This window comes from Megalobrama amblycephala, linkage group LG3, assembly GCF_018812025.1.
Source record: "Megalobrama amblycephala isolate DHTTF-2021 linkage group LG3, ASM1881202v1, whole genome shotgun sequence".
NCBI classification, from domain to species: domain Eukaryota; kingdom Metazoa; phylum Chordata; class Actinopteri; order Cypriniformes; family Xenocyprididae; genus Megalobrama; species Megalobrama amblycephala.
In genome coordinates this window covers 29,125,289-29,151,449 of record NC_063046.1, presented here as the reverse complement: position 1 = coordinate 29,151,449, position 26,161 = coordinate 29,125,289, and the positions used below count along the sequence as shown (strand labels likewise).

The 26,161-nt window shown below is 38.0% G+C and overlaps 4 protein-coding genes across 10 annotated transcripts; 2 read left to right on the top strand and 2 right to left on the bottom strand.

Annotated features, from left to right (window-relative positions):
* Positions 1-1,436: 1,436 nt before the first annotated feature.
* c6ast1 (six-cysteine containing astacin protease 1) lies at positions 1,437-6,880 on the bottom strand. 5 transcript variants are annotated; one of them, XM_048184947.1, is made up of 10 exons: positions 6,695-6,872; positions 6,182-6,262; positions 5,619-5,707; positions 5,489-5,519; positions 5,315-5,380; positions 3,358-3,510; positions 3,155-3,272; positions 2,367-2,545; positions 2,082-2,163; positions 1,437-1,943 (listed from the first exon to the last, which is right to left on the bottom strand). In XM_048184947.1, exons 3-10 carry the CDS (start codon positions 5,688-5,690, stop codon positions 1,802-1,804), a joined length of 843 nt encoding a protein of 280 aa, XP_048040904.1. In that variant the 5' UTR covers positions 5,691-5,707; positions 6,182-6,262; positions 6,695-6,872; the 3' UTR covers positions 1,437-1,801. The 5 variants fall into 5 exon arrangements, with proteins under 5 accessions (XP_048040904.1, XP_048040905.1, XP_048040906.1 ...); XM_048184946.1 differs by having other exon boundaries at positions 1,438-1,943; positions 5,619-5,712; positions 6,810-6,880; XM_048184945.1 differs by having other exon boundaries at positions 1,438-1,943; positions 5,619-5,712.
* Positions 6,881-7,092: 212 nt separating this feature from the next.
* Positions 7,093-15,776, top strand: mtch2 (mitochondrial carrier homolog 2). Of its 3 annotated transcripts, none has more exons than XM_048184944.1 (13): positions 7,093-7,138; positions 8,584-8,668; positions 8,794-8,900; positions 9,953-9,976; positions 10,111-10,167; positions 10,380-10,437; positions 10,526-10,577; positions 10,661-10,720; positions 10,925-11,018; positions 11,236-11,283; positions 12,739-12,806; positions 13,111-13,186; positions 14,974-15,776. In XM_048184944.1, the coding sequence occupies exons 2-13, from the start codon at positions 8,623-8,625 to the stop codon at positions 15,058-15,060; spliced, it is 777 nt and encodes a 258-aa protein (XP_048040901.1). In that variant the 5' UTR covers positions 7,093-7,138; positions 8,584-8,622; the 3' UTR covers positions 15,061-15,776. The 3 variants fall into 3 exon arrangements, with proteins under 3 accessions (XP_048040901.1, XP_048040900.1, XP_048040899.1); XM_048184943.1 differs by lacking the exon at positions 7,093-7,138 and adding an exon at positions 7,336-7,693 and having other exon boundaries at positions 9,956-9,976; XM_048184942.1 differs by lacking the exon at positions 7,093-7,138 and adding an exon at positions 7,341-7,693.
* Positions 15,777-16,757: 981 nt separating this feature from the next.
* psmc3 (proteasome 26S subunit, ATPase 3) lies at positions 16,758-23,728 on the top strand. The gene is made up of 11 exons (XM_048184939.1): positions 16,758-16,911; positions 17,475-17,555; positions 17,639-17,764; positions 17,860-17,964; positions 20,110-20,172; positions 20,282-20,419; positions 20,513-20,656; positions 20,798-21,043; positions 21,132-21,277; positions 22,272-22,353; positions 23,358-23,728. The coding sequence occupies exons 1-11, from the start codon at positions 16,870-16,872 to the stop codon at positions 23,466-23,468; spliced, it is 1,284 nt and encodes a 427-aa protein (XP_048040896.1). The 5' UTR covers positions 16,758-16,869; the 3' UTR covers positions 23,469-23,728.
* Positions 23,729-24,078: 350 nt separating this feature from the next.
* aplnr2 (apelin receptor 2) lies at positions 24,079-25,782 on the bottom strand. The gene has a single exon (XM_048184940.1). It carries the CDS (start codon positions 25,703-25,705, stop codon positions 24,458-24,460), a length of 1,248 nt encoding a protein of 415 aa, XP_048040897.1. The 5' UTR covers positions 25,706-25,782; the 3' UTR covers positions 24,079-24,457.
* Positions 25,783-26,161: the final 379 nt, after the last annotated feature.

Sequence of the window (26,161 nt, the reverse complement as noted above, 5' to 3'; positions counted from 1 at the left end):
TTTAAGGAATACATGGAATAAATGAATGATAAAATACATTTCTTTTAAAGATTCAGCAAAGAAACACTCAACCGTTATTAAAATTACATAGGAAATGAATACGGGTCATTTTTGACCCATGTTGCGCCTTAGAAGGGTAGTGATACAAAAAATGATTTTTATTAAAAAAGTAAGAAAGAAAAAATGAAAATGAGGATTTGTGATGATTAAAAACAAGTTAATTGAGGAATACCTGGAATACTGAATGATGAAATTAATTTCTTGCAAAGATATAGAAAATAAAAACTCAGCCGGGTAATTTTTGACCCATGTTGTGCATCAAAGGGTTAAGAGATAAGAAAAATGTATAAAACTGTGCCCCGGCTAAGGGAGCCTCAGATGCAGAGCTGGCATCTCACTTTGTTGCTTGACAATAAAGTTAAATACTTCTGAGACCTGGAACTTCGACTCTGTGAGTTTTTTTGAGACCTGAAACTTCGACTCTGCGAGTTTTTCTTCGAGACCAGATCTGAAGGGACAAAGAAACATCAAATTTGCCACGACACTATCAGCTCAAACTAGTCTGGCCATTCTCCTCTGACCTCTGGCATCAACGAGGCATTTTCACTCACAGAACTGCTGGATATTCTTTTTCTATTCTCTGTAAACCCCTCTGTAAAAGTTGCTGCCATGTGATTGCCTGATTAGATGTCTGTGTTAATGAGCAGTTAAACAGTGTACCTGATAAAATAACTGGTGAGTGTATTAAAGTTTATTATAGACAATTATACAATTAATAATAATACAATTAATAATAATTTATTATTATTGATATAATACATATAAGTTTGCATATGTTATTTTAAAATACAAAATATATACACGTTCCTTGCCTGTAAGAAATGATACACAGTGGTGTTTATAATGGAGTGAAATAAGAGTCAAATAATATTTAATTATTTATTTATATATTTTTTAATAAATATCCACTCTTAGATAAACAGTGTGATTATAACTCAGCTCCATTTACTACTACTTATTTCTATAGGTAAATGTAGATTTTTATTAATTAAGACAGAAACACAGTCAACCATTATTCTTCATATCTGTTGTAAGCTGTTGGGAAACTTTTTCAAACAAAATTAGCATTTTCCATCTGCAATACCTCCCCACAGGAGACCACAAACCTGGTTTACAAAGAGGAAGTTTTTATGTCTCTGGTGTACTGTTAACCAGATGTTGAGTCAAGTGATGTAAAGTGAACCTTTTCTTCCTAAAGAGGATGTGGAAATATTTCAAAAGATGCCTTGCGCAAACATTACAGTTCTACATATAGATCTGAAATATTTGCTCCATCAAATTTCACCATTTAACAGACCCTCATTTCAAAAGAAGTGGACCTTGAGCAAACCTTTCAATGTAGGCGAAGGCTGATCGCTGACACACAAACCATAAGATAGACAAAGAGCAATGTTTTGTATTTCTTTTATTCAGCTGTGTGTTTTAGAACATTCCATCTCTATGTCAAACTACCTAAAAGTTGCAACCCTCAAATGATTTAAAAACAGCCTCAACTCTAAAGATTTATAAAATGATGCTAATAACATCACATAAAGTGAATCTGTAAAGTATTTAGTCCTCCATTGAGGACTAGATAACACAGAGATAACTCTTGATAACACAGACTAATTTTTGTTCCATTCTGAAAAAAAGAGAAACATATACAAACTATAAATGCATTTCCTTATCAGTGTTATTCAAAGCAGACAGCAATTATACCCAGTGCTAACAAAGCTTTCAAAATGTTATTGTTTTAAATGAATTAATAAGAGAAGGAAGGACTGCAGTAGAGTCTGTTAACACGTAGAATATCATTTGAACTCATCTTCTCAGCTCGGCCAATAGACATGCTACTGTCAGGAATAGGGATGATGGTTGGATCTCTGTTCTTGGAGAAGGCAAATCTGAAACCACACAAACACACACATACACACACCAGTATCAAACATATTCCAGAGGCACACTTGTTTAGTTGTTACAATTTTTTCAGCTGTTTTGGGGGTATCCAGATATATTTCTGACTAAACTGCAGAAAAACTTGCCTTCCATAGTGCATTACAGAGTTGTAGTCATAGGCAGTCTCCAGGTTGTTAGTCTTGATTTTGTCAAAGTTTTGCTCCTGCCCTATTACAGTGAATAGCAATCACAAAGGAACAATATTCAGTCATTTTAAAAATCAGTAAATACTCTATTCTCCTATTTCTGCTTAAAAACTCAATAGCACAAACTTTAGTGACTTTTAGCTGCATTTAACAGCAAAAGCTTCTCCACACTCATTGAGAAGATTTGCAACTACAGTGTAAAAGTTTTAGAACACAACAATGTACCAGGAATGATGTTTTTAAGAAGGATTTGGACGTGATTGTCGCGATCACTGCGGTTGTGTTCGTGGTGAAAGCCCAGTGTGTGAAGCAGCTCATGCTGCACTATATTCAGGGAGATGCATCCAGTACGATCCAGAGACACAGTCTGACCTCCGATGCGACGGCCAACAAAAGAGTAGCACCTATGGATCGCACATAATGGAAGAATTCAGACATTACTTATAGAATTCAGTACATGTACTACGAGTACAGTTCTCCTGGAGGAACCTGTATTTATAGTATATATATCTTGCTCAAGCCTCCTTTTACATATCAACCGCAAGCAAACTTCTGATTACGAAACGCTTCACCCAATTCACCACACCATGCAGCCTAACATTTACAGTACTGACATAAAATCATACTATGTAAAGCCTTGATTCAATTAAATGGAGTTGATTTTAACTCACTGATCGACTCCAAAAGCATCATTGCTAATTTTCTGGTTTTAAACCCATGTGAACATTAGCCATTTTAAGTACTCTAAACAGATTTGATCTGAGGGGTACAAAGCATGTGACCATCGTTCCTGCGCAGTTGTAGGCTATAGCACAATAATTTAATTTCATTTAACATTTGCATTTTAAACAATATTGTGTTGAGTCTATCAGTAAATAAATCTGCAAGTTACATCTTAAATCTTAATTAAAAATCTAAATTAATACAAAGCTCCAATTTATAATACAATGCATTTTTAAGCACAAATATAGAGCAACAGCAATTGTGTTATAAATGAAAATCAGATTTTTTACCCTGAATTAGACTCTATGTTAATATAGTCCCTCTGATTTGTACGAGGCATGAAGCGAATGCAGGTCGATTTCTCAAAAGATCTCAAGCCTTGAAAAATTACGTCCTTCTCCCGGGAGGCTGTTGGATAGTTCAGATATTAAAAATGGCTTGAACAGTTATGATGTAGTACAAGGTTTTAAGTGAGCTAAGAGCAGTCTCTCACAGTATTCATCAGAGATGACATAGGGCACAAGGACTTGTCCACTTTTGCTTCTTTGCCATTTGCATCCACGAGCTGTGCATGGACCAGCAATTTCTAAGCCTGTTGATACAGCGATGTCTCCAAAAATGACTGAAGGCTCATTCAGTCCCTGTCCTGTATGGCATAAAGCACAGAAATTCACTCATCATGCTTATTCTGAGAACATAATGAGCTTATACCTCATCAAGGATAGTTAATAATATTATTTCCTTTCTTTCCTCTCTTTATTGTTGATCAATGTACCCTCTTTATTGAGCTGCTGACATAAAAAATCAAAAACAATTTTAAAAAAAAAAGACACGTTCTACAAATAGCATGTCTACTTGGAGCGCAGCTGGAAGAAAACAAAACTAGAAGTATTTCGCATTTTGTGGAGAGAGAAAATGACTGAGTACAGAAAGGCCTTAAAAACTGCTAGATCTGCCTATTTTTCAAAACTTTTAGAAGAAAATAAACACAACCCTAGGTATTTATTTGATACAGTGGCTAAATTAACAAGAAATAAAGCTTCAACTTCTGATGTTTCCAAAGAGCACAGCAGTAATGACTTTATGAACTTCTTTACTTGCAAGATTGATAATATTAGAGAAAAAATTATAACCATGCAACCGTCTACTACAGTCTTGTGTCAGACAGTGCATTGTAGTGTCCCTAAAGAGAAATTCAATTCATTTACTGCTTTAGGAGAGGAAGAATTGTTTAAACTTGTTAAATCATCAAAATCATACATGTATGTTAGACCCTATACCGACTAAGCTATTGAAAGAGATGCTTCCAGAGGTCATAGATCCTCTTCTTAATATTGTTAATTCATCTTTATCACTAGGATACGTACCAAAAACGTTTAAGCTGGCTATTATTAAACCTCTTATTAAAAAACCACAACTTGATCCTAGAGAATTAGTCAATTACAGGCCGATCTCAAATCTCACTTTTCTGTCAAAAATACTAGAAAAGGCAGTTTCATCACAACTATGTTCCTTTTTAGAAAGAAATAGTATCTGTGAAGATTTCCAGTCAGGATTTAGACCGTACCATAGTACTGAGACTGCTCTCATTAGAGTTACCAATGATTTGCTCTTATCATCAGATCGTGGTTGTATCTCTCTATTAGTGTTACTGGATCTTAGTGCTGCATTTGACACTATTGATCACAATATTCTTCTAAACAGACTCGAAAATTATGTTGGCATTAGTGGAATTGCATTGGCATGGTTCAAATCATACTTATCTGACCGTTATCAGTTTGTAGTAGTAAACGATGAGATGTCATATCAATCACAAGTTAAATATGGAGTACCGCAAGGCTCAGTACTAGGACCGTTGCTTTTTACTCTGTACATGCTACCCTTGGGAGATATCATTAGGAAGCATGGCATTAGTTTTCATTGTTACGCTGATGATACTCAGCTCTATATTTCTTTGCGCCCTGACGAAAATCACCAATTCGCTAAATTAACAGAATGTATAGCTGTGATGAATACGATCCTCAACTGGATGGAACTGAAATAAATACTTTGATTGTTGCGATCCTATCAGATTTATGATAGCAACCTGATTGTAACAAAGCACTGTTCGCCAGAGGAGAACTGGCCCCCCGACTAAGCCTCGTTTCTCCCAAGGTTTTTTTTTTCTCCATTTTAACACCTATTTGCCACCTGATGTCACCTGATGGAGTTTGGGTTCCTTGCCGCTGTCGCCTTTGGCTTGCTTAGTTGGGGACACTTGACATTTGATATTCAATAGTATTCTTGACATTTATTCAACAGTGCTTCTGATCTGCCTGCATTGACACTATTATTTAAGAGCTGCTGTGCAGCCAAATTATGTACCAGCTATCAATGTAAAGCTGCTTTGACACAATCTGCATTGTAAAAAGTGCTATATAAATAATGGTGACTTGACTTGACTTACTTACCTGCATATTTGTTGGTCCTTTCAATTACAGCTGTCACTGATTTATCAACTTGTCCACTGCTGTTATCTGAGAACCGGTATTAGTTTATTGAAGCGTTAATAAAACTGTCAAATATAAAGATTTTAATTATACTGCACATGGCAATTAGTCATATTACTGAAAATAATTTCTTACCAATTTCTTCAGAGCTCTTTTCAAAGATGTCCTGTTTATGCATAAACATTTTGGACATATGATGGTTAGAATTCCCTAAATAAAAAAGTTCACAGTTCATTTCACCTATTAGTGACATGTCTGTTCTTACCTCAATATAACGACTCTGGGCTTGAAAAGAGCTCAGCAGAAGACAGATGGCCACCACCAACAGAAACATCATGAGAGCTCCCAGAAAAGCTGTTCTGGGATTTATATACAGATTATATAATGGAAAAGTAAATATATCAGACGTTCTTTCTTTCTTTCTTTCTTTCTTTCTTTCTTTCTTTCTTTCTTTCTTTCTTTCTTTCTTTCTCTCTCCCTCTCTCTTGGTAAATGGAGATTTGCAATCTTACAAAAAACCTGGATTCTGCTTTTCAAAATGTTTTGAACAAAATGCTTCCATGGGAAAAGAGATAAGAAAAAAGATAAGCTCTTAAATAGATACATCAAACTCTTCTGAATATACTTAATGCTGAGCATCTCCATAAGTTACATGTACCCATATAGGCCTATATGTGCATTATGATTGTTCAAATTATCTATCAATTAGATTTTGATAAATCACTTTTACATTCTGAAATGTAAACTGGAATATCCTCTGATTCACTCCTGTTACAAACATTTCTGTATATCTCATCCCTGTTGAGTAAGATATCAAAAGACACTCACCTCACATTGGTGTAAATATTCAGAATGAATCCAGCTTCCTGCTTCGTCTCTTAAATGATCGACATTAAAATTTAATTCCACCTGTCAAATAAGAATTTACAGACGATCTCAGACGATTTATGAAACCACTTAATGATTCAGAGATGTAGAGATACACAGTTCTGTCTGATGAAAGAGTAGCTTGAACACCAGGCTTATAACACAGCATTAACCTATTCAGACCCATACTGAATTAAAATGATATGCACATTTATAAGTGCACATTATAATGCACACTTTATAAGGAAAAATCCTTTAGCTAAGATTTTATCTGGTGTCTGTTTTCATAAATCATGTTTCAACAGAAACATGAAATGATGAACGGGAATATGAAATTTAAATATATTAAATTAAAATGTATATTCTGTCATGAAAATTGCAAAGTTTAAAGCTACTCTGAGCTGGGTCGTATAGCGCATTTATGCGGCACTGCCACTTTGGAGCAGACACAGATCTACCTAAGGGCAGCCTTACCTCTATATGTATTAAAGATAACCTAAAATATAATTAAAATTAGGCTACCCTCATTTATATGATAAGTTCATAATACTTTCATTTTACTAGAGAAGAGAGAATTCAGCAGTTTTACTAGAATAGAGAACTCGGCAAGGCAGCAGGGACCCATACAACTCATGTGGGCCTACTTTCCTTGCACACAGGCACAACTGTGTCTGTTAATGTGATGTAAGCTTGCGCCACCTGCCGGATAATGAAGAAAAAGCTCCCAGTCCCAGTCAGGTGATCAATGTAGACGAGTAACTTCATCACGTGATAAGTCAGTGTTGCCATGTCCGCTTTTTATAAGCGACTTTGTTCTTGTTTTGTTTTTTTAATAACTCACAATTATAAATATAGGAAATGGGCTGCGGTTTTTAGCAGTTAAGAATAAAGTAACCTATCGGGTATTACTTTCCCCAGGTAGGCCTACTGCACGAAAATATGATGACCAACCAATAATAATAGTTGTCACCTGCCGTTCGAGCAGCTTTCTACATAATATATCACGATTAATCGCCTGGATTTGTTTTTGCTTTCTCCAACCCCTCACGTACCCCATTATATACTTTACCCACAGGTGTGTGGCCGCACGCGAGTGAAATGTAAATTGATTTCATAGATAATTGTAGACCAGTTGTAGGCTGAATGCTGTATTTTTTGTAAATTATTAGATCAATAAAAATCTGGCAATCATCGGCGGTACAAAAACTGAAATCAACTGTTTAGGTCTATTGTTCGTGAGGAAAATTGTTTATTTTAGGCTTAGATTGTAATGCTAGTTTTGTTTGGGGTTTTTCATTTAGCGAAATCTGGCAACACTGTTTTGCGCGTATCACTACCAGCGGACCTTCTCTGTCAAGGAGGGGGACGTTTCGGATTGTCTTAGTAATGGCGGACACATGTGGCCAAGTCCTCCTTGGGTCTGGACTAACAGTCCTTTCCCACCCTCTTATGTACATCAAGGTTTTAGTTCAGGTAAGATTTACACAATAATGAGAGCAGCAGCAGCAAGTTCCCGACTGCACATGCGCTGCTGTCGAGCAGTTTCGATAGCATGTTGTTAAATGTTAGCCAGTTGGTTTGTTAACAGTAACCTGTTTAATACATATGGTAATATTTTCTTCTGAGACATGAGCATCTTTGTGTGCAGTAGATGTGTTTACAGGGATAAAGGTGTTGATTCTCGTTGTGTAGTTATTGGTTGTTCTACAGGGTTATTGACCGCTGTCTAATGTGCGAGTTAATTGAAAGGTCAACCTGTAAGGTCTGTCAGAAGTCATTTTTATAGCAATTACAGCATATATAGGAACAACTCGTACTATTCTAATGTATAATCTTATGCCCCCTGAAAACAATGAGAGCAGCATATTCACACCAGTGTCTGGTGTCATTCAGTGTTCTGGTAAAGCACGTCTGTCTTTCTGGATATTGATTAAGTTTACTGCAGGTTGTGTTTTTTATTAACATTAAGGCAGTGTGCTCTACACTGTATTGCAGTCTGATAACAAATGTATCTACAGTGTAGTAGGCAAACAAAGATGTAACCCCATTTGTTTTTTGTGTAAAAGTGAAAGTAAATTGATTCTGCAAAATAATACAAGCTTTTTTATTTTTGTAATCTTAATGAGGTTTATATCTCATTCATTTCACTTTGCTTACTTCTGATATATAATGACAGGTTTTCACAGTAATATTATAAAAGTTTACATTTCTTCCAATTCAGATATTGTGTAATATAACTATACTGCAAGAAGGGGCCTTGTGTCTACATATGCTTACTTTGAGGGACAATAAAATGTATTGTGAATCAATTTCACACCCGTCTTTAATGGCACACTAACTTATTTATATCTTTGCAAATATAGGTTGGACATGAACCTCTTCCTCCTACTCTAGGCAGGAATATGTTTGGTCGACAAGTGTACCAGCTTCCAGGGCTCTTTGCATATGGTAAGATAAAGCGAATAGCTGCTTTTACAATGTGTCTATCTTGCCATTTATTTATATGGTCTCCAATGTGATTAAGAATTCTGGAAAATGCATGCAGTTCCTATGCTTACATTTGTGTCTTTCAGCCAAACACATCATCAAAACCGATGGGAAATCAGGCCTGTTTAAGGGCCTCACTCCGAGGCTTTGTGCTGGGACCATTGGCACCATTGTCCACAGTAAAGTCTTGCAGGTACGATATGCACACCAGGTTCTTCCGAGGTTTATTTCTTGTAGACCTCTTTGATGAGAAAGTGTCTGCTAAGAATGGAAATAGAAAGGATTTTTGTTATCATACAGAATATGCCGAGAATGTATTGACTGTGTGAAAGATACCACAGAACTTTTTGGATTGTTGCATGTAAAGTAAAGTGATGTACGTGAAGGCAGGAATCGCCAGTCTCCAGATTTTGGGAAGTCTGAATTTATTGATTTTTGCAGAAAATGTGTATGGTGTATGATGGACACAAACTGCATATTATTATTATTATTATTTTTATTACTACTATTATTATTGTTTTTGTAAGCTTCAGTTCAGACTATGATTCCATAGTCATTCATTTGGAGGATATCAAACATATTTGAAATTTTGAGCTGATTTTAGAGCCCAGTGTTTTTATTTGTCCTAGCCAGGCATTGTTTTCATATCCTATAGCAACAATGTGCATGTTTCTGTGAGTTTGTTGTAGGGCTGTCACGATTCCTCAATTAAATTCGAGTACTCATTTTTTTAAAAATCCTCTATTACAATTTACCCTTGTTGAATAACCTGCAAAATACCAGAAGTGGCTTATTCCACGGATGAGAATCCACAAACCGTATCATTTTAAAGGCTTAGATCTTTGCTTAGGCCTGTTTTTATTACCACAAAAAATATAGATCCGATTATTTGATTAATCGTCAAAATAATCAACTGATTACTCAATTACCAAAATAATCATTACTAGTGACAGCCCTAGTTTGTTGCGTTTGGAATGGCTTTAAAGTCTAAAAGTGTGTAATCCTGTCATTTAGTGTGTGATGCCCATTAACTAAGTCAGCAAGTGTATGATGCTTTGTGTAAAATTTGTGTAGTGTATTCCAGCCTTTAGTTAGATTTCTGTAACTGTGGTCTGTGCAGGGTGTTGCTTGGCTGTATGTTTAGACTGTCGCAATGTGACTTATGTTGATCTGGCTGGGCACAGTTGAGTAGAAGTTATTTATACTCCATTTTATCTGGCTCTAACCTTTTGTTATAACCCACAGAAGTGCCAGGAGGAAAAAATTGAGGTAAGAACACATTCGTGTACAGAAGTATTATTTTAGTACCTTTTTGTTTTCTTTAACTTTGGCTGTCATTGCTGCAGTCTGTTGCACATTTGTGTGTGAGGTGATATAATAGTAATATCTCTTCACCCTCTCAGGTTGTGGGAAGCGGCCAGAAAGCAGAGGATGGTTCTCTGCAACATGTAGTAAATGAGGTGAGACACATAAAGCAGAAGTTAAGAATTATATGTAAATCTTGTATGTAGGCGAATGCCTGTTCACACGGTCAAGTCCGATGTGACTGAATGACACGTAGAAAATATTTCAAAACAGACTTTCATGTTTGCACCATTCATCGATTTCTGAAACATTTAGTGTATTTCTGCTTTTTTTTTTCTACTTTCCTCTTTATTTTATGTCTTCTCAGACCACTAAAGAGATGATTGCACGCTCATGTGCTACAATTGTCACGCACCCTTTTCACGGTAAATACAGTTAATACAAAAAATAACATGTTTTGTGATTTGAATCTCACTTTTCACAATGTCATCTGCTGTCTTTTTTCCATGCCAGTGATCACTCTCAGATGCATGGTCCAATTTATTGGTAGAGAAGCCAAATACAGGTCAGTCATTTTCTTTTTTGGGATTTCAGGTTTTCTTCTCTGCATCACACATTAAATGTTTATTTTATTTTTGTTCCTTCCAGTGGCGTCTTTGACTCCATAGTTACCATCTACAGGGAAGAGGGAATCCTGGGGTTTTTTGCGTAAGTTCAAAGTGACATTTTCAAGGCAGTCTGTGTTTTGCTTCATGATGCTGTTGTACTCTTTTAAATGCATGACACCAGGTGGGATACATATATGTGAGGAAAATCAGTCAAACCTCAAAAATCTACTAGTCATCTTAAGTGCTTAATAAATGTAAAATATAACTCTTTAGTTTCACTATTAATGCGTTTTTCATCCCACAGTGGCATCATTCCTCGTTTATTGGGTGATGCTCTGTCCCTGTGGATCTGCAACATGCTTGCTCACTTCATAAACACATACGCTATAGACGACTCAGTACGTAAGCACACACAAACTCATGCACAAACAACAAGGCTTCTTGCCCCTAGATTTGTACAAAAATTCAGTGTTATAAGTATTTGAGATATTTTTCATCTTTCAGTATTTGTTTCATCATTGCATAGTGTTTTGATAGAACAGCAAATGTACATATGTAGTTATCATAATTGCAATGTGTGTACTGAGTTTGATTATCCTGTTGTGTCTGTCTCAGACGAGTCATACAGGAGAGATTAAGAACTGCTCTCAAGCTGTGACCGGGGTAAGTCATTTGACACAAGCTATTCACGTGATCAGTGGGAAGCGCAAAGTATTGTTTGATTCTTGTTTTAAAACCAACCTCTACAAAAGCATGTAAATCATTCACATATTCTACCCAATTTTGAGCTAAGTGACTAAATAATATCTGCGAATAAGTAGCCATTGGCTAGTAAATTGTTTGAATTTACTCATCAGTGATTGAGTTGGAGGTTACGAGTAAGTGATACGTGTAGTGTCCAGTGAGCGCTTAGGGTTGCCTACTCATTAGAAGACTTGGATTGACGGAAAAGAATGCCAAGCTCATTTATCAGGGCGTGGAAAGATTAGTTTTAAATTTCAATATTGCAGGAATAAAGCGAATTGTAATAAAGCATTTTCCAATGTGATTTGCAGCGTGAACTCTGTTTAGTTGGCCTTCTGTCGCTTAGTGAAAAAATGCTCTGTTTGCTCATTGTTTGGAATTATTCAGTATTCTAACCAGTCACATAAAAACAAATAATTTAAGACCAAGCAGAAGCCATTGCCAGCTGGTTTCTTCGGCAGTGTTTGGAAATAATGTGCGAACAGTATTCCAGTTCTCTAGTTCTCACCTATCGCCATCCGCGTTTGGAGTTCAGCAAATCAGTTCAGGGACAAAGCAGAGAGTGATTTAATATTCATGAGCCCAGCAGACTGTCTACAGCAGGGATCTCCACTGTCCTGCAGAGTTTAGCTCCAGGTGTGTTTAATTGGGGTTGGAGCTAAACTCTGCAGGACAGTGGCCCTTCAGGACCAAGTTTGGACTACAGTATAACCTCAGGGAAGATATGAGCAGTCGTCTTTGACTGTTGTTCATTTTGTTAAACAAATATAAATATTTTCGTAAATTTTATCGCATTATATTATAATTAGTAGTATGAGTATTAGTATTATGGTTAGGATTATGGGGTGATTTAGGCCATTGCTTCTCAAACTAGGACAGGTTTGAGAAGCACTGGTTTAGGGTTAGTTGCATGTACTGTAATTATACACAATTTATAGTAATTACTATAGTAACTACATGTAATTTGTAACAAGGATGGTGTAAAATAAAGTGTTACTGTAAGTTTTTAAAAAGCTGCATCGTTTTGTACTTTCAGATTGTTCCTACACTTCTAAATTGTATTGCTAAAAATAATAAAAAGTGTAACTATCAATTTAATTAAGATGTCAAAATTAAAATAAAATGGAAGTAAAAAACAAGACGACTCTTGGTTTGGAAAACCAGATGACAGCTTAAAGAGTAAATCGGAGAGATATGTTTTGCATCATATATGTGTTGGTTTGTGTTTGTCTGGTGAGTAAAATAAAAACATTACTAGCTACTGGCGATTTTATTTCCAATGTGTTCGTAGAGGACTGTTTTGAATGACCGACTAGGTTTTGTTATTGCTTTCATTCTAACATTTTCCTCTTTTTCTTTTTGACTTCCACTCAGTTTTTTGCAAGTATGCTGACATATCCATTTGTATTGGTGTCCAACCTGATGGCAGTAAATAACTGTGGGTAAGGGATTTTGTGTGACTCCAGTGGAAGCATTTGCAAGTGGTTTGAGTGGCATTAAAGAAGATTTTATTGTATATGAATAGTGAGTCAGTAGTCAGAGATCTGGTTTCTTAGCTTCATAAGAAGTTTGTAAACTTGTTCTGTAACTATTTATTCACTAATTCTCCTTTGCCATAAATTTCATGTACTGGCATGTAGGCTACCTGTATTTGATGAACTGATCCTTACAATATTTAAGACTAATGGAGGTATTGTTGTAAATGGATGATAATTTGTATGTAATGTTTCTCCTGATCTGACCCAGGCTGGCTGGAGGTCTGCCACCTTATGCTGCCATTTATCCCAACTGGCTCCACTGCTGGGGTCACTTGAGCCGAGAGGTGAGCAATGTTTTTTTTCTGGGAATGGGGATTTGAATTTTGTTAACAGGTCTTCAGTGTTTCCCACAGGATTTTGTGAGACTGTGGTGGGTGGACATCGGTTCCTCTAGGGGGATCCGGGGGCATGCCCCCCGGAGGAAAATTTTGTACATTTCAGAGTATACAATTAAAACCATAAAACCATTAAAAATATGTAGCAAAATATGTACCTTTGTTTAATTAATTTATTAGTGGGAGCCTGTATCTATACATCTGTATTTGTGGAATGGTTACTCTTTGATTTGTTAAACAATCCAGAATGCACTAAACACATTACTTCATTATAGAGAAAAATAACAAATGAATAAAAATATAGAATCATTAGCTGACCAAATAAATAAAGAAGTAAACTAGGTGATTAGCCTATATAATTCAGCAGCAAAAAGTATTCTAGCCTAATCCTGGGGGAAAAAACAAAACAACTTTGCACAGTAATTTTATAAATCCAAATGGTAATAAAAAGTTTAAAATTACTATTTGTATTCTTATGAAATGAAAAAAACCCATGTATATTAGATTTATATATAAATAATTATATGTATTTATATTAATGTAAGATTAAAAGACGCTTATTTTAAATGTATTGTGCATCTTCTTAATGGGGCAACAAGATATGATAGATACGACAGAACAAAATAGGCTATTAATAATCTTTCAGTGTGCAAAACCATGATAATATGAAACGCTTCAAAACAGCAGCAAAAAAACGGCCAATGCGCATCCCGGGTGCAGAATGATGTGCTTGAAGCAATGTGGAGTCAGAGCACGCAGTTGCGCAGCGCATTGAAAAGTTCACGGTACAAAGAGAATCCCTGTGTATATCTGCTTCTAACAGTTTATTAAACATATGTTTCTTCTCACTTTTTTAAATTCTAGTTATTGTGCGTGTGACGCAAATTCATAGTCCTTGTGTTGTGCGATCTAACAGACATCCTGTAGCCAGTATGATGACACCGTTCAGAAACCGCAATAAACTCCAGCAAGATAAAGTAATTTTATGCAAATCCACAGCCCTTTATCTACCCCTATAATGGGAATATCATATTGGAGAGTTTCACCGTGCTGACTGTCGTTTCTGACTACATTGTTAAGTTTCTGACCGTGAACTTAACAATGTACTCCTTCACATGAGGCTATGGAATAGCTTCAGATTAATTTGAATATAGTGCACGAAAAGTTAATTGGTGGTAGTCTACTTATTTTGCTCTATGACTCCCACTTTTGCCATATAAAAGAGCGCAATTATCAGACGGTTATTTAAATATCGCGACAAACCTAATTTCCGTTTCATTTTGAGACTGTGGCGGGACAAATTAGAATGTGGCGGGCCGCCACAGTCTAGTCAATATCTTTACTGTCTATGGTCAATATATGGGAGTTCTTCCGCTGATGAGCTTCTAATGTTAATTGGAATCTTACTAGGCTAATCCAATAAAAGGGCTAATAGAATTATAGCAGCACACTACTTTAATAATGAGTTGAACTATGTGACTGCAGAAAACCACCAAAAATAGTTTTATTCTGTTTGTCAAGCTGGATCTGATTCTCCTGTTGCAGAAGATGTTTCTCTTGTTGTCCTAATAAGTTCATCTGTTGACTGGATGAGAGGCATTGACATCTTGAGCAACAATGAAAAATGTTTTGTTGATTACTGTCTAGTACTGTCTGTTTTTCTACATTGACCTACTAACTAAAGAAAGTGTCAGATAATCTAATTCGGATTCCCCCTCTCTCCTTGTGTGTCTCAGGGCAACATGAGCCGAGGCAACAGTCTGTTCTTCAGAAAGTTGCCTGCAGGGAAGATGTACGCCATTGAGCAGAAGAGATTTTTTTGAATGGGAAGCTATCAGCATAGTCTATAATTATGATAATATAATTGAGCTGGCCCACAAAGTTGGACTCCTAATCCTTCGTATGCACTTGTTTAAGATGACAAACTTTTTTTGATAATCAGTCTGCATCAGCCTCCAGGATTATTACTATTAATTGAGCAGTACCTTTTCACTACATTGTTATTTGCTTTGATTTGAAATCATGAAGAGCTTTATTTTAATACCCAGGGATTTGTATACATAACCAAGTAAAATAAATCACAGTATAATTTCAGTGAAGCACTCAAGGGCGCTCTAGACCATCTGTGCCTGAATCCAGTACAGGCCCCTAACACCTCTGTTTTTTGTGCTCAACCATAATGCTTGTCAGTAAAACGGTAATTATAGATATGCGTTTGTCTCTACTGGTTCATGCACTGACTGACAAACAAAAAATTTTCTGTCCTGTTAATAGCAGACTGCACCTTGAGCCACTGTATTGTCAACCTGATGTCTACCAAATGTGTTTTGCATAACTTTGCTAAGCTTGACCCCCATCTTGGACATTTTGACAGATAAGCCTCTTGTGGCTTCATATCAGTGAGTGAGTTTGGACAGTGTGTGTTGGTGGAGGTCGACTTCTACCCGCATCTCCATTAGAGCTCCAGTCCAGTCAGAAACTGTTGAGATTTTTATTTCTAACGACATTCAAATGGACCCAAATAAATGTGAGAATGCTTTTTTTTGGTCTTTGTGTCTTAGCTGTCCATCATCTGCACAACACTGGTGCTAAACATACAGAATCATTTCATGAACTAGCTGTAACATTGTTTTTTCATCTTCAATTTTATTGTTATTGTGCAAAAAACAAATACAGGGTAAATGAAATACAGTCTGACATGAACTGCACATAGAATTTTATTTACATATGATGCAAGAATATATGGGGGAAATTATTTATTAAATGGGTATTTATTAAAGGTGCAATGTGTAAATTTTAGGATGATCTATTGACAGAAATGCAATATAATATACATAACTATGTTTTCAGTGGTGTAAAAGACCTTACATAATGAACCGTCATGTTTTTACTACCTTAGAATGAGCCATTTCTATCTACGTACACCGCGGGTCACCATTTTGCGCCGGCATGTTTTTATTACAGTAGCCCTAAATCAGGGATGGACAACTCCGGTCCTGGAGGGCCAGTATCCAGCAGAGTTTAGCTCCAACCCTAATCAAACACACCTGAACCAGCTAATCAAGGTCTTTAGGATTAGTAGAAAGTTATAGGCAAGTGAGTTTTTATCAGGGATGGAGATAAACTCTGCAGGACACTGGCCCTCCAGGACCGGAGTTGTCCATCCCTGCCCTAAATGGACAAACTGCTCTACAGAGCATGTTTGATTGACTGGTTACTCTCCTCTGTCTCAGACGACGATATCTTTGTCCTGTATTGGCCACCGTAGCTTCTCTATAGCGGCATCTAATCTCACCGCTAGATGCCGCTAAAGTGTACACACTGCACCTGGTTTTAATTTGAACTATGGGTGTTCAAGAGAAATGTTTGCGGAAAAAAAGATGCATTACATGAAATTATTAGTATGAACCAAAGCTAAGCTAATCTCTTTCCACCAATAAGTTATTGGCCTGAAAAAGGTTTAAGACATCTGGTCTACGTAAAAATTCGTTCTTTTCGTGTTTTATAAACGAGGCCCAAGTCAGAGAGCGTGAATGAATCCTAAGCAGTTCTCATCCGCCCCAGGTGGGGGCAGTGGCGCTCCCTGACGCGATCCACAAAAACCCGTTCCTGAGAAGAAGCAGCATTTCAAGATGTCGTCGCTGAATGACAGATCAGTTTGGGATGAGGTGGAGGTTTGTTTTTGTGTTTTTTGGGTTCTATTCTATTTTCCAAAGCTAGTTAATGTTGTACATATGGGCAGAAATATGCTGTTTATTAGGAAGAAATGTGTTCAAATGATGTTTTAGCACTGACATTGTGTCTGACGGTTTTCTAATGGAAGAGCATAGCATGACACAGTGAATTTCACTTTGCTTCATTCATTTTTTATTTTTTCATTCAAAAGTTTGCATTCATCCCTACGATCATTCGGCGTGATAAATAATGACCGAACAACTCTGATTTTAATTCGGTCCAAAATTACAGGAAGATCCCAAAACATCTTTAGTAAAAGTGTGATGATAGCTTGCTAGGATAACATTAGCAGAGATAAGCTAACGGTGATCATGGTAACCGATGTTTTCTTCTGCTCATTAAGTTTGATTAGATGTATTACTATTCATTATAATGATATATTGATCGGACGTTTATGAGGTTAGTGTCTGGAAGACTTAAAAAGAGGCAGACGTGCTAATGAATAAACGATATTCTTCTTCACACAATCTGTATTCACACAAGACCTCGTCGTATTTTATAGGATGGCATCGGCGAGGAGGTTCTTAAGATGTCCACTGAAGAGATTGTTCAGAGGACTCGTCTTTTGGACAGTGAGATTAAGGTACCCTTCATACTGTAAATCAGACGATTGTTTTCAGTGTCTGCATGCAGTTCTGAATCTCATTGTAATGTATATGATTTCAGATCATGAAGAGTGAGGTTCTGCGTGTCACTCATGAGCTGCAGGCCATGAAAGACAAAATCAAGGAAAACACAGAGAAAATCAAAGTGAACAAGACTCTGCCCTACCTCGTCTCTAACGTCATAGAGGTAAAATATCTGTCAGAATGGGGCAGTAAGGAGCTTTTTAAAAGCGTATGTGTATGGGATTTAAAGTTTGTATGTGTTGTGTTTTTGAATGGAAGCTGCTGGATGTAGACCCCAATGACCAGGAAGAGGATGGGGCCAACATTGATCTGGATTCACAGAGGAAGGGCAAATGTGCCGTCATCAAAACCTCCACACGACAGGTGAGTCAAATAGATTATATGAACAGCTGTAGTCTTGTTATTGTGTGGCTTACCATCATGCTTATGTTTTTTTCTTTACAAACATTTTCCAGTACATTTGTGTAGGTTCTAGAGTTCAGTAACTTTGTCTTAAGGGTTTTAAGGTTTATGACATATAAAGTAGTGATGCACTGAAATTTCAGCAACAAATTTTTGGTTTTGGAGGGCTGAAATAATTGACTGAAATATTGACGTTTAATTGGCGCTTCTCTAATGATGTTTTTACTGTCAGAATTAGAGATGCACCGATACTAAATTTCTCTGCCGATACAGAATGATATCGGCCGATACCGATACCGATAGTTTGGTTTTTCTTATGGGGAAAAAAAAAATCTCTCCCAAATAATGTTGCAAACTATACAGGGAACCCTCTCATTACATTCAACTGCTGTTTATTTTCAGATATAATAATAATTACACTCAAATAAAAACTGAAATGTATAAAACTTAGTATTACATAAGGTAATTTTCATAAGCTCTTGTCTTCATGGCAAATTTACAGAAACATATAATTAACAGTAAATAAGCTCCTCTCTAGTGTTTTTTATATTTAGATAGCTAAGGAACCGTGAACAGTGGAAAACATTAAAATGCGACATGGTGTGACTGACATATTGTTCACAAGCTGTTTTATTGACGTCTTTCCGTGGTTGTAACACAAATAAAGTTATTACATGAGACATTCTGGTAATTTGTACTATATCTTTCAACATACCTTTGATGTTCATGCATGTTTTTCGAGATATAACTTGTATTGAAGAGGAAGAAAAGGCTCGCGCTCTGCTCTGCCGCCTGAACTGAGGCATTACAGCGATCTGACACGTCACATTTAAAAGCGTCAAAAGCCATTTATTGTTTGAATTTCATAATAAAATGGACAGAATTTGAAAACAAACTTTTATTCTTATCTGAAGTAATAAAGCACAAAACTTTTTGTGATTATTGGATGGGAGGCACTACAAATAATATTTGATGTAGGAAAAAAACGCAGACCTGGCAACCCTGTCTTGAACTACGGGTGATTCATAGGGTCAAAAAGAGCCTGCTTTAACGTCACTATTTTTAACCTGTTAATGCGTTAAAATTCAACACGAGTGAGTTTCTTCACACACAGTATGTATGAGTTGCAGTCTGAACACGGTTTTCCGCACCCTTTTGATTGACAGAATATAATCGGCCCTGATCATCGGCAGTTTTTTATAAAATCGGCCGATGGCTAGTACTGATAATAATAGCTTTTATCGGCCAATACCGATTGTTGGCCGATACATCGGTGCATCTCTAATTGAGATATTTAAGGGTTAGTTCACCCAAAAATGAAATTTCTGTCATTAAGTACTCACCCTCATGTCGTTCCACACCCGTAAGACCTTCGTTCATCTTCATAAAACAAATTAATATATTTTTGATGAAATCCAAGAGGGTTTTTTTAATTCCCCCATAGAAAGCAATGTAATTACTAGAAAAGTAGTAGACATTGTTAAAATAATCAACGTGACTACAGTGGTTAACCTTAAAGTTATGAAGTGACAAGAATACATTTTGTGTGCAAAAACAAAACAAAAATAAGGCCTTTATTGAACAATTTCTTCTCTACCCTGTCATTCTCCTACGCTGTTGACGTAGTATAGACAGTGCAGAGCTTCCATGTTCTACGTCAAAATGCCAGTCATTAGTTTTGTTTTTACACACAAAAAGTGTTCTCTTTATAACGTTATGGCTGAACCACTGTAGTCACGTTGACTATTTTAATGATGTCTTTACTACTTTTCTGGACCTTGAATGTGGTAATTATGTTGCTTTCTATTGGGGATTAAAAAAACACTCAGATTTCATCAAAATTATCTTAATTTGTGTTCCGAAGATGAATGAAGGTCTTATGGGTTTGGAACGACATGAGGGTAAGTAATTAATGACAGAAATTTCATTTTTGGGTGAACTAACCCTTTAAGGCATCTTGTTGTCAAACTTTACAATGATCAGTTTATTATGTCACCTGAATACACAGCACCATGAACAACATACCAAGTTCAGTTACCCAAATTTAATTACCAAGGCTTTATTTTTGGTTTGGTTTTTCTGTAAAAAATCATGTTATAATTGCAGACCTATTTCCTGCCTGTGATTGGTTTGGTGGATGCTGAGAAACTGAAACCTGGTGATCTTGTGGTAAGTGAAAAGGAATTTCCCTTGACCGATTTGTGCAGGATGCTCAGTCTTAAATATTTTTCTGGTTTGCCTAGAAATGTGTTGAATGTGCTTCTTGACCTGTTGACAGGGTGTGAATAAGGACTCCTATCTGATTTTGGAGACTCTACCCACTGAGTATGACTCTAGAGTTAAGGCCATGGAAGTGGATGAGAGGCCCACAGAGCAGTACAGTGACATTGGTGGTCTTGACAAACAGATCCAAGAGGTACTGGCTGAAAAATTGCCTCATTCCAGTCACCAGAAGTAGCTCACAATGACAGTTTGGTAGTTGCTGAGCTCACCGCTCTTCTCTTTGCAGCTGGTGGAGGCGATTGTTCTGCCCATGAACCACAAAGAGAAGTTTGAGAATCTGGGCATCCAACCACCAAAGGGAGTTCTGATGTATGGACCACCAGGCACAGGAAAGACCTTGCTGGCCAGAGCCTGTGCAGCCCAAACCAAGGTGCAGTGTCTCTGAGTGAGAGAGAGAACCATCAGTGCTCTAGTGCTTCTATAACAGATAACAAATTACAGTGTGATATATTAACATCCACTACAGTTTTTGTGTTGGTCCCTCACATTTTACCTAACTTTCATTTCTCAGGCAACATTTTTGAAGTTGGCTGGCCCTCAGCTGGTGCAGATGTTTATTGGTGATGGTGCTAAACTGGTGCGTGATGCATTTGCTCTTGCCAAGGAGAAAGCTCCCTCCATCATCTTCATTGATGAGCTAGACGCTATTGGCACCAAGCGCTTTGACAGTGAAAAGGCCGGAGACAGAGAGGTGCAGAGGACCATGCTGGAGCTGCTCAATCAGTTGGACGGCTTCCAGCCCAACATGCAAGTGAAGGTACACACTTGTGCCCGTAGTCTACTCTGTCACAAACGTGAGCCTCTCAGCCTTATATTGCAACTTGTTTTTTCTTGTTTCCTCCAAGGTTATTGCTGCCACTAACAGGGTGGATATCCTTGACCCGGCTCTGCTGCGTTCAGGTCGTCTGGATCGTAAGATAGAGTTCCCCATGCCCAACGAGGAGGCTCGTGCTCGCATTATGCAGATCCATTCACGCAAAATGAACGTCTGGTATGGAACATTTGTTCTTTTGTGCTTCAGTTGGTCTTAGGTGTTGTGATGAGAAAATATACATTTCATTTATTTATTAATAGGTTGAGCCTTTTGTTTGCTGAAGTGAATGACCATTTAAAGGTGCTAAAGAGGATCTTTTCGTCGACTGAGAAACCAAAGACTGTTAGTGAGTTTTTGAAATGAGCGCATGCGTAAGAACAACCCCCCTACTTCACAGCTCATTTCGAGGGAACGCCTCCCAAAAACTTGTGCACGAGTATTGGAACACGAGTGTTTACCACTGGCATTCGCTGTGTAATGTTAGTGGATTCATTATGTCGGACTCACCGCAGGTAACTCAATCTGCAGTTGTTACTCCTGTCTCCTGACAAAAACATTGCATGCGGCGCCTGTAGAGTGTGGAAAGTTACTGGAGCGCGCAGTCGCGCACGTCTCGCACAAGGAACATGGCAGTGATTGACAAGCCAGAGGGCCAATCCGCGCACGTCTTTCACAAGGAACGTAATGGCATTGATTGACAAGCCAGAGGGCCAATTGTTTACGCGATGATCGTGTAAACGATTGGCTGATATTTTTAAGGCCCTACCTCGTGCACAGATGATGTATATTAATATTATTCCTTTCAGTGCACTTAATAAATAGTCTTTTATCAGTTAGTAAAGACAGTTAGTAATATTACAAAAATGTATAAAACAAAACATCCTCTTTAGCACCTTTAAAAGCAAATGCACAGATGTGACACTTGCAGTGGTAGAGCTTGCAGTTATTGTGGGCAAGACATGAAATTAAACCTGCAAAACAAGCTTTGATATTTAATGTTTTATTGGTGTAATGTTTTATTTAATGTTTTATTGGCTTTATTTTTGGTTGCATGACAGTCATATGTCAATCTATTAAACTAAAGTGCAACTGTTACATACATTTGAATTCGAATTCTATGTTCTTTCCCACCATTTATCACATTATCTCTTTATTTCTTTGTGTGCCATAGTCCTGATGTGAACTATGAAGAATTGGCACGCTGTACTGATGACTTCAATGGAGCTCAGTGTAAAGCGGTGTGTGTTGAGGCTGTAAGTATGATCATTGCAATCTCTAATTCATTTACCTTTACTGCTTATATATTTTTTTTGTGTGGTGGTGTTAAAGCAGAACTAAGTAACTTTTTTTATAACCTTCATAAATAGTTTTCTAAGTCCTTACGATGGTTAATTGACTTGTAGTGGTGTGTTTGAGGCGTGCACTAACCCCCTCTGGCACGTCTACGCCAAAAAACAGCACTTGCAAGTTGAGCTGCACCGACCCGAAACAATCTCGCCTCATGTTCATGTTCACGCGAGAGTGACAAAATGCTTTATGGTAATGCAAAAACAATGTATGTATTATGACTTTATAAGACCATTTCGAAAATTACCCACCTCCATTGAGATTTCTTGTACTGTATTTGCAAAACTACTGCGCTGGTGAGCGTTGTAGTCGTTGTAGTCCAGAGCTGCGTTTGGAGTATTTACGACAGTGTGATTCACTGAAGGAACCTGTAGGGGGAGCTTCGCAAATCTTACTGAGTTCTGCTTTAACATTGTGGTTAAGGCCCTGGACTTGGATGTCATTTGTGTGACAGGTTTGATTTCAAAAAGGGGAGACACATGCGTACTAAAAAGTATTCCGGTCCTTCACGTTCTTTGATGGAATACCCATCTAACGATATCACTCGCAGTTGTGCCCTAAAGGTTAGAGAGTCTGACTTGTAACCTGAAGGTTGCAGGTTCGAGTCTCAGTAGTGTATGAACAGCACTTCCATGCTCATTACCCACAACTGATGTGCCCCTGAGCAAGGCACCTAACCCCCAATTAGGTGAGGAAAAAAAGAAAAATTCTGAGTATGAGACACCATACTTGACTGCACGTCACTTCACTTGTTTAATGCAAAATAAAAAAAAAAAAAAAAAGTGTTTTGCAAAACAGAATCTGAATTGAACACTTTAATGCTCTACTAAATGTCCCATGTTTTTATGGGAATAGTCATTGCTCCTGAATGTTGTATGTTAAATGTGTATTGTTCGATTTTGTGTTTTAGGGCATGATTGCTGTGCGGCGTGGAGCCACTGAACTTAACCATGAAGACTACATGGAGGGCATTCTGGAGGTGCAGGCAAAGAAGAAGGCCAATCTGCAGTACTATGCTTAATGCGGTGGAGTGCTGTATGTGTGTGTGCGTGTGTGTGTGTATGTATGTGAGCGTGTAAGTGGTCCAACAGCAGGATCAGGCACACCAGTAACCCTGTGCTGCTAAGATCCAGTACTGTTCTGAGTAATGACCTGGTTCTGATAGAGACAGAACAGCCACATTTAGACTGGACTGCCTCACAGTGATGATTTATTGAATATTTTTCAGTTAACCTTTTGTTTGTCTCTCAATTCAGTAAAACACAAACCTTTTTTCCATTACTTGGTTGTGGCTTTTTTTTCTATGAAATGTTTCTGCATATCTCCACTGTTTTTATTAGAGATTGGGAAATTTTATTATCTAGCTTTCCCATTTTTCAAAGTTTAAGTGTGATTTCCGCTACACTGGTGTCAAATGTAATTGCAACAAAGACTGTTTTCAAACACTCCCAATCCATTGGTTTCACCAATGCTACTGCATTTTGCCAAGGATGCTTGAGATCCTCAGACAAATAGGAAAAGAAACACCTACATTGCTGGGATTTCAAAAATTATTTTTTTTTACAAATTTACATTTATACATACAAAAATGCATGCCTCCTGACCCTGAAAGTCATTGATATGACTAAATAGACTCAATTTTATTTACATGTAATAAAAATTATTGCATATATGGGCAAATAACATACTGTAGCTGTTCATAATTCAGCAACAAGCCAACACTGCAGTTGAGTTACATCAGTTTGATGGGAGGTACAAGTGTATTTTATCTAAAACTTGTTAGCTCCTCTTCACTCTGGCATAATGTCATGGGAAAACGTTAACTGGATCCTGTCTGTTTATCAATTCCCACACTATGTCAGCAACTCTTGAGGGGGTGAAGTTCATGCTAAATCTCACAGATGAATGGGAAATAATAATCTGATTCTCACAGTCCTATTTAGGAATTTTCCACAGAAATGGTCCATCTCAGTCCCACAGCCTGTTTACCACATCAATCTGTTTGCCTCTTCATTGCTCATCTCTACTAACTGTCACTTCATGTGTCCCAGATGGTATTGGTGAATTCTTGCGTTGTTCCTCATCTCCTCCCTTCTGACCTCTGCATTTGACCCATACGCACATGAGCAGACCACTGCAGTGCTTTCGGAGTGTTGGGTCACAGCAAGCGTACAGCAGAGGGTTCAAACAGCTGTTTATGTAGCCCAGACAGATGGAGTATGGATGGGCTGCCACCAACCACTGGTCAAAACTGCAGGAAAAGGGAAGGATGCCCAGTTCTACCATAGCAGAGAGTGTCTTGTTGGTGTGGAAGGGTAGCCAGCAGAGGAAGAAGGCCAGCACAAGGGTGATGATAATGCGGAGGAGCCTGCGTTGGCGCGTATGATCGGGGCGCACGCCTAGGCTGAAGTGTCGGGAAAGGAGACGCCCCAGCCAGCCGTAGCAGAGCAAAAGCACTACGAGAGGTAACAGAAAGCCAAGAAGAGTTGATTTTAACCCCAAAGCTGCTGACCACATCATTTCCGCCTGCTCTGAAGCTGCAGGGTCAAGTTCACTTGAGATCAAACTGGAGTAGTCCATATCACACAAGCAGGAGGACGCATGTCCATCCTGCCCCTCGCCATCAGCTCCCATATCCGAATCCACCTCCCTAACAGTCCGCAGAAGCAAAGCAGGAAGTGCCAGGATTCCAGCCGCCAGCCACACCATACCCACAATCCATTTGGCACGTGTGGTTGACCGTCCCTGCTTTGAGCCGTTGCCATGCTGTCGTGTGATGACGCAGTAACGCTCCACGCTAAGCCCGGTCAGAGAAAACACACTCGCATACATGTTCAATGCCACGATGTAACTGCTCACCTGACACAGAACATGGCCAAAGGGCCAGTGGTAGCCCAGCGCTGTGTATGTCGCCCACAAAGGCAGGGTCATGACGAAGGCCAGGTCAGCCAATGCTAGACTGGCTATTAAAGACTCTGTCACTGAACGAGAAGATGTGGGGGAGCGGCAAGGAGGAGGATCGGAGGTCTGGGAAGATTTGGAGCAGCTGCCAATTCTCCCGCGGCCTCTCACTCGGCGGTCCAGGTACACCCATAGCACTAAGCCGTTACCCAGGGAGCCCACGACAAACACCAAGAGGTACACACTCGGAATCAGCACCCAAGTTGGAGACCATTCACTGTAGTCACATGAGGGAGAGGGAGAGGGAGAGGGAGAGGGAGAGGGAGAGGGTGAAGGCAAGGGCAGAGACCCAGACATCTGAGAGCCACACACTTGCACCTACCGCAGAAAGCAAGTGGATGATGTGCAGGAAAGACAGAACTGAAAGTTTTTAAGGGATCTAGAAGGGTAAAATTTTCAAGAAATGCTTCAGTGACTTTTCCTTCTTCTTCAATCTTCTTTGATTTCTATGAGATATCCCTTAAAGACAAAAGAAAAAAAAGGTTATTGGAAGCTGTGCATAAAAAATAGATGAGAAAGAAGTTCTTACATTTCTGGTTGTGTCATTTACATTCTCAAACTGTAAATAACCATATCGAAATGGCTAATACACTGCATGGGCAAATACAGTCAGACAGTCTCCTATGTTGCTGGCTTTAGCTTTTATTGTGCTGTGCCTTCGTTGTGGAATTGTTTCAACAAACTTATGTAACTTAACATTTATTTCCATCAAGAGTTGCAGTAGTTTTTGGCTGCATTGACAATGGAAGATTC

Bases quoted from the DNA above. Each gene is read 5' to 3' on its own strand.
- mtch2 (XM_048184942.1), top strand. From the start codon at position 7,607: ATGGCGGACACATGTGGCCAAGTCCTCCTTGGGTCTGGACTAACAGTC. The intron at 8,669-8,793 runs GTAAGATAAAGC...TGTGTCTTTCAG, and splicing joins TCCAGGGCTCTTTGCATATG to CCAAACACATCATCAAAACC. The intron at 10,578-10,660 runs GTCAGTCATTTT...TGTTCCTTCCAG, and splicing joins GGTAGAGAAGCCAAATACAG to TGGCGTCTTTGACTCCATAG.
- psmc3 (XM_048184939.1), top strand. From the start codon at position 16,870: ATGTCGTCGCTGAATGACAGATCAGTTTGGGATGAGGTGGAG. The intron at 20,173-20,281 runs GTAAGTGAAAAG...ACCTGTTGACAG, and splicing joins TGAAACCTGGTGATCTTGTG to GGTGTGAATAAGGACTCCTA. The intron at 22,354-23,357 runs GTAAGTATGATC...TTTGTGTTTTAG, and splicing joins AAGCGGTGTGTGTTGAGGCT to GGCATGATTGCTGTGCGGCG.
- aplnr2 (XM_048184940.1), bottom strand. From the start codon at position 25,705: ATGTCTGGGTCTCTGCCCTTGCCTTCACCCTCTCCCTCTCCCTCTCCC.
- c6ast1 (XM_048184946.1), bottom strand. From the start codon at position 5,690: ATGATGTTTCTGTTGGTGGTGGCCATCTGTCTTCTGCTGAGCTCTTTT. The intron at 5,381-5,488 runs GTAAGAAATTAT...ACCGGTTCTCAG, and splicing joins AAAGAGCTCTGAAGAAATTG to ATAACAGCAGTGGACAAGTT. The intron at 2,546-3,154 runs GTAAAAAATCTG...TGCGATCCATAG, and splicing joins AACATAGAGTCTAATTCAGG to GTGCTACTCTTTTGTTGGCC.